General features: G+C 43.9%; 1 protein-coding gene across 2 annotated transcripts in view; it reads right to left on the reverse strand.

The window, feature by feature from the left end:
• LOC143145562 (uncharacterized) overlaps positions 1-15,842 on the reverse strand; it is a 34,781-nt gene continuing 18,939 nt past the window's right edge. For both annotated transcript variants that reach the window (XM_076309058.1, XM_076309067.1), the window contains exons 2-4: positions 5,126-5,412; positions 2,744-3,004; positions 1-2,472 (exon numbers count right to left, since the gene is read on the reverse strand). In XM_076309058.1, coding sequence (XP_076165173.1) covers positions 2,041-2,472; positions 2,744-3,004; positions 5,126-5,412 — 980 coding nt within the window. In that variant the 3' untranslated portion in view covers positions 1-2,040. The remainder of the gene's footprint in view (positions 2,473-2,743; positions 3,005-5,125; positions 5,413-15,842) is intronic.

Consider the following 15,842-nt stretch of genomic DNA (forward strand, 5'->3'; position numbering starts at 1 on the left):
ACAAAAACATCGAATTTATTCGAGACGATTATACAAGTACAGAAATGACAATAAATAATATATGCGATGGTAACGTGATATAATAAATAAATCGTAACATTATGTACGCCTATGTGTACGCCACAATAAATATACCTACTACGTATACTTGATAAAATGCAAGTGGAATCCTTACTGTCTAAGTGCGCGTGTATAAAACATTCGGTATCACGTCGCCTGTGAATACCAAGTACAAAAATATCTAATGTTAAAGTACAAGTATGCCTAAGTACCGGTTCGTTATAAAACATCGATTGTCTTTAATGCAAACCTATTTTCATTCAGGAAGAAGAACGCTGTGTCGTTGCACCGCGATCGCACGCAGGTGAGTTCAACGTGTATACAAATAATTCTTACGATTCGTAATGGTCCCTCGATATTCATATAATAATTAGAAGAGGACGTATTTCGTCATCCGACCTAAATACTCGAACGGAACTTAAGGGGAAACTGCCTCGCGAACCGCGTCTTCCTCTACGTCGCTGCGACTTTCGTGTTTCAAATATTCGAAAGCGATTAAAAAGCAAAGTATAGAAAGGGGGCGACTGTCGTGTTCGCGACAAGACGAGATTCAACGGACTGGCGAGAAAAATAAAAACGACAGAGAATAAAACGAGAAGATACGATTACATTTAAATACGTATCGTACGCGTTAACGCACGCCACTTACAATAAGTAATGCGCCTATGTATAAAACGTAGGAACTCTGTACGTACGCGTACGCTGGAGATATCACAGCTAAACAACATTAAGCTTTCGCCTTCTTATGTTAAAGCTACAATAAATAAATTTGACGAACCGTCTTGTTCGGCGATTAAATCGATGACTCTTGCGACGTATCATCAATACTTTCGTACATTTCGAAATCTCGATACCGTCGAGCTTCGCCTTGGTGTACGTATGTATTTACAATGAGCCACGATTGATCGGTACAATTCGAATGATTGCGTCGACGTACGCGCGCATTGCGTACAATGCGAAAAGTCGCGAAAGAAACAACCGTATACCTCGCACATTACATTATCCTTTCTTTTTCTTTTTTCTGAACCAGTCGAAGCGAACAAACTTTTGCGATTGTATATTTTCATTTTGATCTCTCCTACGAACTCTTGTCACGATTGCCGCGCATCGAACGCGCTTCTAATGTGCTACTCTTTATACCATCGTTTCTTCTCGCGCGTACAGTGTGGCTAACAATTTCAAGTGGATTCGTCCGCGATAATGATTCATTGATTGTTTAATCGCCTCGTGAAACAAATCGATTAAAATGTGCCGTACGAATCGAACTTTTCATCGGTGTTATTCGCTATTCTTGCTATTAAGTATATTATTAGATATAATACTGTTCTGAAATACATTTCTTAATACTGGTCTCTAGTATACAATTTGATTCTCAATGACGCTTTAATTCTCAGCTGTACCAGATGTCGAAAGAAAAAAAAGAAACGCTAACTCCTTAATACGATTGTCGTTCTCGACTAACTCTTAACGCTACCACATTGGAACAAACTGGCAAGATTTCAAAGTTTTAAGCATCTATGAACGATCGTAACGATAAATTAAATACAAAAAAAAAAAAAAAAAACAGAACATTTGTCAGCGACAATTTGAAAAATGCAAAAACATGTTCAAAAGAAGCTCGACAGGCAAATAACTTTTACGCGACGATTCTAATGCTAAGAATTAAAATAATCAAGTTACGAGAAAAGCAACATTTCCAAACAAAGAAATCTCTCAAAGTGTCTAAAGGAACTAAATACTTTAATACGTTGACGCGTGTAATAGATATTTGCTTTTTAAATTAACGCTTACAAAAGTGTAAAATATTACGCGCTCGTAATGTTCTAATTGTAACAATAGAGAGTTCAGGTCCACGAAGAAAGAAAGCTAATTCTTTAATATGTATAATGTTAAGGCTGCCTGTTAAACCCTTTTCTTTTTTGTCAATTATATCGAGAGATTTCGTAAAAAATTAAGAGAAACCTCGTGAGATTAATCTCGTTAGACTGCGGCGAGCTTCTTTTGTTTGTTTTTCAACAGTCTGTTTCTCGGAGAACCCTTTTTTGGTCCCTGAGGCAAGGAACTATTTTGACCAGCACCCATGGGATGCTTCCGAACTGGCCTATTTTGTTTCTTATTCTTTGATATCCTTTTACCCTTTGGCCCGGAACCTTTGTTGACGATCTTTGTTCCTGGATTCTGTCTGTTGGAGTCGCAGGTGCCTGGTCCGGGTGCCGTTGCGTTACGAAAGGCTTTGGTCCAGGCGTTCAGAAATGTTTGATACGACCTGATAACGCCCCAATCCTGAATTAACATGAGCGTCAAGTCACCTTCCTTTGCCCAGTTAGAATTCTCCGTGACAATTTTGGCGGTATGCGCTGTGGGTATTTGCAGACCTAAGTTTAAGATGGCAGTCTCCACTTCGCACAATACCTGCAACGAGAAACCTGCGATTGAGAACACGTCTCTTGGCGCGTTATTACCAAATCTATGAGGAGCACGCTTGGTAATTTGAGCGGAAGGTTATATCACGACGATATAAATTATAATCGAACTTTAAAGTAAACGATGCGTTAAGAAAATTATGTCGATAAAATTTTAATGTTTTAGTTCTTCGGGTTCTCGCGCATTATGTTCTGCAGTTTAAACGAGGATAGTATCGTACCGATTTATTAGTGCGCGATATAGTATAAACTGTTCGTACCCTAAGAATCTCATTGTCCATTTGTTTGATGATCTCGTTTCTCCTGTTCATCGTGAAATCGACGTTAATGTTTGATTTCAGACGGAAAGCTCTGAGATGATGGAACGTAATGGCGAACCTTTGAAGCGAATCGTGAAGATGCGGAAGCGCACGATCAGCTTTCTTTCCCTTTTCGAGACACCAAACCTCCCTGAAATACCAGTCGAATTCCTTCTCCGGTAGCCAGGGCAATCTGTACTGCCCTTTCAGCACTTTGTACACCTGCGAATGAAAGTCGAGATAGCCTTTAGTCTAAATATTTTCAATGTATTTCACGACACAACTTGTGCACTGGATTTCTTCGAAACCACTCGTGTACACATCGCGTCATTCTTCGAGGAAATTATCAGTTTTAGTTTCAACCGTAAGGACGCAGAATCTTGTCTCGACCATTCTCTATACTTGCTGAAGTTTCACGCGACGATTCGTGTTGAGTAAATTCTTTTGTTGAAAGCGCTCTCACATCCAGTATGTATGTACGCCTTAGATCGAATAAAGCGTACTTTGTGCGATTTCACAGAAATTAGAAGTCAACTGAGCTGTGTTTTCCAGACAAATTTGAAAGTAAAAGAATAGAACAAATACAACCGCAGAAACTCGTCGTTAAAAGTCTAGATTTTTATCTCGATAAAAGTTGTTTTATTCCAAAACTTTCCGTTATTTATCTCCATCATTGTTTATATTTCTTCCACTCGTCAACTCGAGTGGCCGACTGTCCAAGACGAGAGCGATAAGATACGCACGCAGGATTATAATTTTTGAACTTGTCGTCGTGTTTTCACGAATATATATAAAATCAATGGATCGGTGAGGATTTTTCGATGAAAATAAATAGAAATTTAAATTATACGTTATCCGAATCGCTTCCGATAAATTTCCACGTACGTATCGAACTCTTTCAAATTCAAAACATATAGCCGATTCATCGACGGTGTTCTCGTGAGTATATAATATTCGATACGCGTGAGGCGTTGTTTCGAAATTTCGGTCATCAAGTGCACGTAATGCGAAACACGTAGTCTATTCCTGGAATAAAATCGCCTACCACTCTCGTTAAAAAATTCCGAGCAGATCCGATTTTGTGACGATTTTGCACGTGTCTTAATTCGTCGAGAAGATTTTTGCAGCACGTAAATCAGATGTAGTTGCGATTATACTTTTCAAGTCTAACGAGGATCCTCTTTCGATGTGATTCAATTTTATCGAGTATACTATCGAAAAGATAAGATTGTACAGGTGGTACATTTTGAGACAATCAACTTATTATATATGTGTACAACCTCTCGATAAAGATCATTTCCAGAACCAAGTTAAACTAATTTTTCATATTCCCTCAAAAGTTGTCAAGATATACGTACACGTTCCTCTTATAACAAAATCGGAAATAAAACAATTTTCACTTCTTTTGGCAAAGATATGCGTTGAATATCTTTTTTTATTCCAAACTTTTGCATCGATCTTACAAATCTGTACGTTGCGTAATAACGGTGATTATACTCTAAGCTCGAGTACATACATTTTTATTATCTGACTTCATTTTACATTCAACTGTAAACTTGCACGAATAAAACGATTAAAGGCAACGAAATAATCGTTAACAAACAGTTAAAGACTCGATGTAACGTACAAATCGAAAAAATTGGAAATACACGTATCTAAATGGTTTAAAATTCGGGATACTTCTTCACTTTTTAACCGAAACAAAAATGAAAGTCTAAACTCCGTGAAAATTAAACAATGCATGCGATACTCGGTGAATCGTGTCATTTATCTCTGTAATTTGTACAATTGATTGCAACCACTTGTACAATTGCATCTTTCTGTAATACACTCGATAAAAGTGGGAGATAATTCTGAAGAGTGTCCTCGTAAGATCGCAATTATCTCCGCGTAGGGCTCTGTACCGTGTACTTTCTCGCTCTGTCACTCTCGCAAAAATCTTTTTCGTAGATTTATTGAAAAATGGTAACCAGGCCGTTTGTTTTACATATTTCAACTTGTTCCAGGACGATTTGAATAACGATAGACGCAAAATGCGGATCCACGTAACGACCGAGAACGATCAGTTCGATGAAGCAATTATACTCTCTTTAGCTACGAAGCTCGGAAGTGATATGGAAAATAACCGGGGATCTGTTGTTTTGAAAAGTGCAATTACGCTTATGCGTGGCGGATCGTAACGAATGCAAATTACAGGCAGAACAGAAAGTAGGACTTTAGCGCTAGCAATACTCCGCGGCGCGCACGTGCGAGTCTCTCTGAAAGAGCCGCCCACTCTCTTTTACCCCAACGCGGTTCAGTGATTAATTACGAATCGCGGTCAGGTCGAGCATTACGATTTACCTTCGAATATATCTCGTGCACATCCTTGAGATGTATCTTAAAGTGATTCTGAGCAACTCGGAGCTGCGTTCGCACCCTCTTTAGCGTTCTGTGCACGCTATGCCGCTGCAGCATCTTCTTGAACTGCATTGGCACTGGATTGCCACATGGCTGCAACCAGCGGTCCATATTGTTCGAGTTGGATACGCCGGTGCGAGAGCCGTAAGCGGGTGCACCTAAAACCGTAGTCAGGCCCGAACTCAGGAAAAATGCGAGGCTCGTGAAGGTAATCGTCTGTGCCACCGAATCTGCAATACAATGGAAACAATATACGTCAGAAGAATACTTCTCGTACAGACCTGTACCAATTTGGCCATTCAAATATATTCGGTTTATACTAATCGTACACCGAGTATTCCAATATTTTGTACATCGATCGACTCGTCTGGATGTTCCCGGTATTCGAATATTCCGATGTGGATCGAAAATCAAATTCTTCGAGCGTGGCGTTCTTTTTTAAACTTCGATTTCACAACTTCTGCTCCGGCACAGAAACGTTAACGCGTTTACACGTTGTACTCGCTACGATCGTGTACCCGTAAAATGTTCGAATACTCTCAGTTTCGGCGATTTATTCCCGACGCTTGTTCAATCGGATCGTTAAAATCTTGTTTATTCGTCGAGCAATACGTCATTGTGCAATTGAAATTCTAATCCCGTTATTCAACGCAAAAACCTAATCGCGAGTATTGCGCGTTTCCAAATGCGACTCGAAAGGATCCATCGTTTAAAAATGCGGGACCAACGAAGTGTGCAACGAACGAGGGAAGGTCGTACGTCGTTTCGTGCTCGAGAGTGTAATAGAGAATTTGTCGAAAGGGAAAGAGAGGAACTCTTCCGACTTTCACAGTCGGCGGCGTACCTACATAGATACGTAGGTACCTACGTTGCACCTACGCGCCAATTTAACAGCGACCAATCGTCGCCCCCGCAGTAGGAAATGGGTTGCAAATCGGAGAATCAGGATTTATTGCGCAATTAAATGTCCCGGCTTACGACTTCCTTCGCAATTCCATACTTTGCGAACTCACCCTGAAGGCGTATAGATCTTTCAAACTTTTTACGAGGCCAGACCCCCACCGGTTACTAAATATCGCGCGAGCTTCGTTATTGTTCAATTTTGTTGGGAACGTCGATCGAAATTTATTTACACGCCATTTTCGTTACAAATGTTCGTTCTTTGTTCAACGGATCGTTCTTAAAACTTAAGGAGAAATCTGTATCAGCTCGGGCCGTATTCCGTGTTTCGGTTACAGATTTGGTTATATGTAAATTAGGTTTCCATTTCGTACAAATATTATACCAGGAAAATAAGTTGTCCTTTGATGCCTCGAAGCAAGAAAAAGAAGAATCGTCTTTACGTTAACGATCGGGATGGATCGAAACGGTAAATTCGACAGCCGTATATGTATACAGTTTCTACTTTACCTGTACCTAAAATACTACACTCGTGGCAACAATTTTTCCGACATTGAAAAATTCGCTTCGATTTATCGATACGACGTTAACGCTAAAACTACCGATAGATTTCGGTATACGAAGATGTTTCTCGTGCGTGAGAAATAACTTACGAAATTGATTACTCGTACATACATACGTATGGAATAGGAAAAAAGATAAAATAGTTAACGTCTTTTGAAAATATACCACGAAGTTTAGAGTGAATTTCTTTGTAAAAGCAGTCGAGAGCAATCGTTTCGACGGGTTGGTACATCCAGGGTTAATCCGATGCGGCACATGTGACGTGTACGAAAGAGCGCTACGTATTCTCGTTTGAAATTGTCGATGCGCGAATTTCGGAGCGACGAAGAGTTCCAGGACCACCGCGAGGGTAATTAACGCGCGTTAATTGCCCGTGCGTGCGCGTACACCCATCCGAAGCGTCGGTACGTGTGTTCAGGCACGAGCTGTCACGGCGATTCGATACGATCGTTCGTGCAATTCGCACGTCAGTCACGCGTGAACGAACATACGTCTTAGCGCACTGGGTAGCAAGAGCGCACGTGTGCCGCCCGATGATGCGCGTCTTACGTCCCGAGACTCGATCGCTCTCGAACTTCTCGATCGAAATGAGAGATCGATGGGAAACCGTACCGCTCGTTGCTTTTCAACCACGGTCGGCGGCTACTTAACCGTATTCTCGTTACCCGACTAAGTATGCGCCGTTAAACCCGATAATGTATCGCGGGCTGACAAAGAAAAATCGATTCTGGATCCGATGCGATATATATTGTATCAACGTCGATATTTCACTTAGAAACTCGACAGCGAAAGCACGCGTTGCGAATCCAAGACCGACTGAACCGACTTAGACGGTCTGTTCGACTCTCGATACGTTCAATGCGAACCGCTTGGACGACAGATAAGTAATCCGCTCACAATACGGACGGACGCGCTCGGTGTTGCCGATGCTCGGAAGCATTGAAAATTGTTCTCGGCTCCGATCCGCCGTGGAAAATTAAGCCAACGTTCGAACGTTGACCGTAAACATCTAACGAACGCGGGTATCCCCCGCGCCTATTTAAATACGGACTTAGCTTGACGATAAGTCACGATTCGATTAGCCCGTTGCTCGGAGATTGGAGGGAGCCGTCGCACGTGTGTATCTTATCGTAAACTCACGCCTCCTCTTCTTCTCCCGGAATTGCCCTCCGCCGTTGCGCTGGTTCCAGCCAACTCGTATCGCGAGATATACATACGAGTACACGACGCGTGGGTGTACGCAGCCGCCGTTAAAGGTGCACCCCGTATTGTGTATACTTCTAACGACCATCGCTCCCAACTGTAACAATCCGCGTCGCTACTCGTTGCCTATTCCCCGTACCCTTTTCGCGAAACTTGCGTTTTTCGAAATATCGCGCGCGCAACATTTAGACCGTAAAATTACTCGGGTTTCAGCATTAACGGTACGAGTAACGCAAAACGTAACGTGTCTCCTAGGACGACCAACAGCGACAACATTAACGCATCGAGGACGAGAGTGGAAAACCGGCATCTTTCGATTTTCAGCCGTACGTTCTTGCGGTGTTCTGTAGAAAATGTTAATTACTATTTGAACATTTACGATGCTGGCACATTTAATAAAACGTAACGATACTAGAAAAACGAAGCCTACTCGTATCGACGAATATAATACTTTCACAAAGGGAGTGGATTGAACAGATCAACATTTGTCCTACTATTCGATACTTTGTGAAACGATCAAGTGGTCAAAAAGAGTGACGTTTTGGATAATAAATTGGGCATTGTTCAATTCTTTCGTAGTATACGAAAAGTTGAAAACTCTGCGAAAAAAATTAAGTATACGTGTATCGGACGTGCTCCTTGTGACGATCCAGCAAGAAGATCGTTTGAAAATATGCGATAGCATATTATAGAAGAAATTTTTAGCACTGAAACAACAGAAAGGAGAGGCCACATACATTGGTAAATTTTGTTCAATGCTTCATCATCGAGGAAACTGTTTTCAAGCGTCTTGCACTAGAAAACGTTACAAGGAGTATCTCAAGTACACTCTCTTGAATCTTATCAATCGTTTACTAAATAATTAAAAAAATACACGATAATTCAGATTATAAGCTTATCGGAGCATACAGTCATTAATGTGTCAACGTTATAACTTTTCAGTAAAAGAAATGTATAACATTTTATGTTACAGAATAATAATAATAATATCGTATTCGCGCATTTTTATTTCCAATAATGAGCGGCTCCCAAGGCCATGTGCCCTTTGAAAATCCAATTTTTTTAACGCCAAGGAAAGAACCTTTTTAACAAAATTTTACAATAGGACAGTTAAAGTATCAACGTCGGTAAAAATTTTTGAAAAGTATCTTAAATTTATGCGAAAAATATAATATGGAAGTTGGAGTATAGAATACAATAGACGTTACTTTTAGCAGAAGGCGTAACATTAAGATTACAAGTGAAAACTATGATGCAATTTTGGATCCTCCACTTTGTTTTTATCGAATAATAAATAAATCGAGTAATAAATAAATTCGACGCCTCTTGAATTTTAACGTAAACATCATACCAAAGTGTGTAAATATGTCAATTACTCGAAAAATACATCGAACAAAGTGGATCTATCGTTTTGTTTTTGATCAGCGACCTCGAAATAAATTCGGATACCAATCTTTGTGTAAATTAATATCTCCGTATTGTTGTTTTCCTATTTGTTCCGAATTATAGCATTTTCGAAGCAGTGTACGACGCGAATCCGATGCTTAAAAATCGGAGGAGAATTTTAGATCGCAATCTTCGCGGGTTATAATAACGGTACGATCCCGTCCCAATGATCCGCGTTCCGGTCAATGTCGTGTTCGGAAGATTGCTCACTCCGCTGTTTAATAGGTACGTTCGACATCCCCCGATCGGTTCTCAAAGTGGAATTGCCGCCATTCTCGCGATGGATTCCCTGGATGCCGGTAGTCGGCCGATCGGTCGGCCCTCCGGTGATTTGGAGAAAAGGGGCGGAGAAGAGGGTGGAGGGTAGAGGGCTTTTTTCCGCGGAGAAGAGGACGAAGATTGTTGGTTTTGCTATGCCAGTACCGCGGTGGTGAATGCCCCGGGGCGGCAAAAGGCGGTTGCTGCTTTCTGAGAACGGGTCGGAGTTGGCCGCACCGGGAGCGGTGATTGCGCGGTGATTAGCCTCCACCTTCGCCTCTTTGGACCGACTCAACAAGGGAGAAAAGAGAGAGTACTGTCCCGGCGGAGATTATCTCGGAAGAAAGAGCGCAATATCATTGTCAGACACGAATGTAGCGCCGGGATTCGCCGATACGAACGAGTATTCGCCGAGTATTCCGCGAACGCGGTAAAAATATAGTATGCCAAAGGAAACATCGCGATAAATGTAAATTGCACGTTCGCGTTCGGGAAAAAATTCCCTCCGGAGGAAAGTGTACCGACGAAAATGGATTTTAAAAATAGCTATCGAAAATTGCTACTCGGGAAGATTTTTAAAAGAGAGATTAAAAGTTTGTAAAAGGTCTCGAGCCAAGTAGCCGAAACGTTGGAGCATACGCGAGTAGTTGGTGAGTTTCGTTGGTGCGATGTCATTCAAAATGGTAAGTGGGACGCGTTTCTGCATCTCCCTCCGCACCGTCTCTCTTTCTCTCTCTATATATATCTCTCTCTTTGTCTGGTGCGCGGTATACGCACGCGTGTGTGTACGCGCAAATGGTGTTTGTACACCGAAGGTGTACCATCCTCATCCGCACCTACGACGAGAATATAGCGTACTATGTGCGAATACACGGTGGGCACCATAGGAAGAGGCAGGTTATGCACGGCACGCAACATTTAATACGAGACGCACGCGGAGGGTCGTCGGGAATAGTCTGCAGAGGCGTCGAGCTTTCTCCTCGCGTCGAATCGCAAAACGATACGATAACGTATATCCATTAACCTTTATTATCGCTACACCATCTCTCGGTCGTTGAGTACGAATCCGGCAACGCGCGTTATTCTCGACGAGTGGAACGTGGTTGCGCGAAACGTTGCGATAAATGCTCCCCTTTCGTTCTCCTTTTTCCATGTGCGTCTCGATCGGAACGAGAATGGAAAATCGGGTCAACATCGATCGCGAACGATGTCTCCGCCAATGGAGGGGTGACGTCACGGATGCGCCAGACAGATTAGCGGGGCGCACGAAGATTTGCATTTTGTCTGGCGAGACTAGCGCGTTGGACATTCCCCGTCAGTGGTGGACGACCCCACCCATAAACAGCCGCGATGCCGAAGGATTTTAACTCGCCAGGGTTGCGCGTTAACCTCCATCCTTTACCTTCCATCCGCCAATTCTGACGCCGCTGACTCCTTTCCTTCCTCCTTTTCTTCCTCCTTTTGTTCCTTTCCGCGCTCCTTCCTCCTCCTGCTCTTTTTCTTCCCGTTGGTCATCGTCGTGTTCTCATATTTATTCATTTTTGTCGCCCGTTGTTGTTTCTACCTGCTACACCGTCGCTGCTCGCAGGTATCCCAGCATCGCGTCGAGCCGAGTCCTCGACACGCTCGCGTATACGCGTCTAAAGGTGCTTTACGGTATTACGACGATATGGATCACTGATGTCATACTGACGTCATCCATCGTTTATATCCAGAGGTGACAGTCTACCGTTGGCATCGGTGCAAGCGTTGATCGGGAACGACGTTTCACGACCGCATCGTGGCAAGGGAGGGCGAGGGGCCTCGGAGCGCTGGAATGCACGAGATCGGCTACTACGGCGTTCAATGTCATCGTCGATTACATTATCTCGAATCCTCGGCCGACGATAGGCCGCACACGCGTGCGCACACGTGCGCAAGAAAGCGCTCGCGGAGGCCGATTGTATATGCGTGAATCGCGGTCGATGGTATCGCGACTCTCTCGCGTCCTCCTGCCTCCTTTCTTTTCCGAACGATTGCGCGACGCGGCCTGTCTTCTCCCTTTTTTTCCATTGAAAGATCGTGCGTGGCTCGGCGTTTCGCCAGATCGACGCGCGTACAGCAACGTCGAAATCATCGATGTAAACTCGTTCTCCTAAGGCAATGGCCTCCGCCAGCGCGAGAGAAAGCTCCTCCTTCTCCTCCTCCTCCTCCTCCACCACCTCCTCCACCTCCTCCACCTCCTCCACCTCCTCCTCCACCTCCTCCACCACCTCCTCCACCTCCTCCTCCTCCACCTTCGTGTTGTTGAATCCGACGGTGGTGAAAAGTTATCAACATTAGAACGAGTATACCTCGAATGTACCTTTGAAGAAAAAAAGAGGAGGAGGAGGAGGTCTTCGAAAAAGCTAAGTAAATTTCATTACGAAAGTGGAACCAGTGGTTTCGATCCAGCGTTAACCACGATCGTCGAACGATTCCCGAACGGAGGGACCAAACACTGGAAAACGTAAGCCTTTCCTCGCCTCCCATCAGGGATCATCGTGAATGTTCACCGTGACGATGAATACTCGCGACGCGACATTACGCGCGAGAAAAGTAGATTATGCAAACGGTTGTGAAATTGCGCCGGTCTGCGCGTTAAAAACCGAATAAAAGAAACATTGTGATTAATGGGCAATAATATACATTATTCATCGCGCGCATTCTTGTCGGTCTAGTTCTTCGCGACGAGCGATCTTTCTTGGAACATTCCGAGAGAAAGACCCAGCGAGGAAAATATTTTCCATTCCTCGTCCTCGCGCGTTCGCAATTAGAAACCTAACCGGCGGCGAAACAAAAGTTACGAGGATTCGACGCTTCTTTGAAACTTCCGTTCGGTCATTAGACATTGCGCACAATGGACAGAAACTGGTCGTTTCGTTTGGTCGCGACCGAGGGCAATTTGCCGTTTGTCGCGCGTTCGATTTCGCGACGCATCTTTACGACCCGCGTCGTAAACTTCCATTCGTACCGCTCTCGGACGATTATATCTGCTCGTCGAGCATTCGCCTACGATCGTTACTCGATACGATCCAAATGAAGATGTTCGACCGAATAAAACGTACCGTCATCCGCGTTATTTCCGGAAACAATTTCGTAACGCTGCGCCATACGAAGCGTACGTGTTTGCAAGAGCATTGTATAATTGTGACAACAGTTTCGACGAGATCCGCCAAAGTGCACAGTGATTTCGAAAAGTATTCGTACGCTGTATCACGAGGAAATTCTTCTTATCTCTAAGACCGATTTTAACGAATATTTGTGTCCATGTAGAGCAGAATAGTACATATACAGAGAAATTTTTTTGTCGATAGAAAATTTCTTTGAGAAGGTGAAATCGAAAAGTCTTGAAGATTTTAATGCTTTTCTTTTATTCTTTTAATGCAACTTTTCTTGGAACTTTTTTGCGACAAAATGATAAAACACTAGAAGTTGTACATTTTTCGTACGGAAAGTTTTCCTCTGTTCCGTACTATTGCAAAGTTGTATTTGAAAAATCAACGACTTTCGTTTTCTTTGTAACTTCGTAATCGTAAACGTAATCTCTCGAGGAGATTTTTCGTTGACAAAAAAAAAAAATTGCCATACGCAGCCCAGTATGCTTTACGTGTACGCAAACTTTCGTTAAAATCGGACTTGTAAGTTAGGGGAATTTCCTTATAATAGCGTGTACGAATACTTTTTCGATCCACTGTATCTAGATACGTACGTCTACGCGTTTCGAATCCCGTTTCGACAACAGCTTCGTCGAAAGCGACAGCCGCCAAAGTCTAGGTATCTAGGTACGTAGGTCTGCACGCTTCGAATCCCATTTGCAACGTGTTTCGAGAATTCCATTACAGGAGCGCGTTTATCTTTAAGAGGCCCCCGTGCTCTCTTAACGAGAATAAAGACGTTCGCGGCGGTAAATGTACCGCCGACTCGCGGAAAGGCAACACTGTTATCCGATTAAGCAAAATTATTTCACGTGAAACCGTAAAATCGCGCAGCTCACGTCGCATTAAAGATAGCGAAGACTTTTGTGCGAGTAACGGCGGGCGGTCCGTTCGTCTCGAGGGGGCATAAAATCGAACTCTCGTGCCGCGGCTTATAGGGCCCTTTACGAGGATCTCGCGCACCGGGTATACTATACGTATACAGAGATGTCAGCGGGGCTTTTAGATGGGACTTGGTACGTGCGTGCGTGCGTGCGTGCGTGCGTGCGTGCGTGAGTGCGTCGGTGCGCGCGTGTACCACGCCTTTCGAGATCCCTTTAGGATCTTTACGATTTCCACGCATTGTCGAACACGCCGAGCCGATAACGACCTCGACCTCGACCTCGACCTCGACCTCGGGGTCATAAAGTCGCTCGACTCTGTCGCGAGGTGTCATCGCGTCCCGTTTGCCACGGTGATTAAAATGCGAGACACGGGTACGAAAGAGTGTTTAATTCTTCGAAAAGATCCCGTTTCCTCTTTTCGTTTCGTACGCGAAATTGCGTACGCATCGCGACAAAGTTTCTGCTAGGAACATCCTCTTCGAAACTGCGAACCTTGACTTTAACACGTGGTCCTTGGAGATTGGCTCGCCAAAGTTACAACACTACTCCGAAGCGTTTCAGTGACACGAACTCCGATACTTGTAAACTTTTAAATAGCGTTACTCTCGTCGGTAATGCTACGAAATAAGTACATCGAGAAATTATCGAATGCTTCGACTTTTTATACCACGGTTCGAACAAATATCGGGGACATTTGACGCGAGTTCTATATGAAACTCTGGCGTGGCGGTTAACGTATCGAGAGACGAGTTTTCTAAACTTGCCCCGTACCAAACTTCTGTACCGAAGTTTTATAAACCGAACCATCGTGTTAGGAATAAATGCAAATTATGTGCAACGTGTACGCGTATAAACAAATGCGTGGCACCTATTGTCCCGGTATTGCCTCTACTTACCTTGTGTGTGCGCGCACAACGCAGTGTAAAGTGTAAAGTAATAAAGTAATAATGCGATCTTTAAAACCGAAAATCTTTGTTTTATCAAATGAAAACCTAATACCAAAGAACGTAACCACGAAAGTTCAATTGCCTGTGTTGTTGTTCGGTGATCAAAATTTCGGAACACCGGTAGACGATACCGCGAAACGTCGGTCATTCGTTTCAAGTTCGCAACGAACGTTTCTGTCGTTGGGATACGGCACAGCGTCTATACCGCTGGCTTTTACAGCTCGGAATTCGAGCCCAAAGGGTTCTAAACGCTCGCAGTGTGCACCGCGGTTCGAGAAACCAATTTCGTCGACGCGTTGAACCGTCGTGCCTTCGAAAGAGAAGTTCTACGACGATCGTGGTCGACTTTGTTTCCGCTTTCGAGTCTCCTAACGTTACTCTGTATTTTCCGACTTGAAAAGAAACGGTACCGCGCGACGAACGTCCGGTTAAAAAGTGGAATAGGAACACGAGCGTTAGGATGAACGCGTTTCCACGCGGCGATAATGTAAATCCTCCGCGATAGACGGCAATGTAAAGTACGCCAGTCCGGATTCCCTCGCGAGCCACGATGTATGTAGAAATTGAAACGCGATCGAGTCACGAGCACGTGGTACCGCGTGTGTAAACGTGACTGGTTCGGCGGCGTGTCCGTGGCAAAACGTTCGTGTGATTCGTGCGTGCGTGCTCGGTTGCTGAGAGCGAGCAACGGTGGCCGTTCGTGTGTCGCGCCGATCATTGAACCGACTTTACAACAATCGTACTGAATCAAAGTTGTCGGTGGTCAGGCACAAACCCGCTGGCTCCACCCACGATCCGTGACCGAGAGTCTCCCGATGCGTGGTCATTGTTTTCTTCGCCTTTCTTTTCATCGGAGGCGCGAGAAACGATACAACGATCGACCAACGTCTTGACACGACCGACGATTAATAAAACCAACCAACGACCGTTTTGTAACAGAAAGATGTTTATCTCGGTAACGAATTAATGTAATCCGTCGGTACGAGGCTAGCCGCGAGATTGAATTTTCACTGGTACAAGATAAACCGGCTTTATTAGTCGAGATAAAATCGATCGATTTATTTTCATTTTGCGAATATCCTGTTCACCCCAGACGTTTTTGCGACCGCGTCCGGGAAAAGAATCGCGTTTCACGGGGCGGTAACTCGACAGCGGAACGAGAAGACTTTTCCGACGTTATTCGAAAGTTTTCAGCGGTGAATACACGCACACACACGCGCGTATACAGGGTGTCGTGTAACCGGTGGTACGAGCGGGAAGGTAGTGGACTCTGCATGAAAAA

This window comes from Ptiloglossa arizonensis, chromosome 1, assembly GCF_051014685.1.
Source record: "Ptiloglossa arizonensis isolate GNS036 chromosome 1, iyPtiAriz1_principal, whole genome shotgun sequence".
In the NCBI taxonomy this organism is placed as follows: domain Eukaryota; kingdom Metazoa; phylum Arthropoda; class Insecta; order Hymenoptera; family Colletidae; genus Ptiloglossa; species Ptiloglossa arizonensis.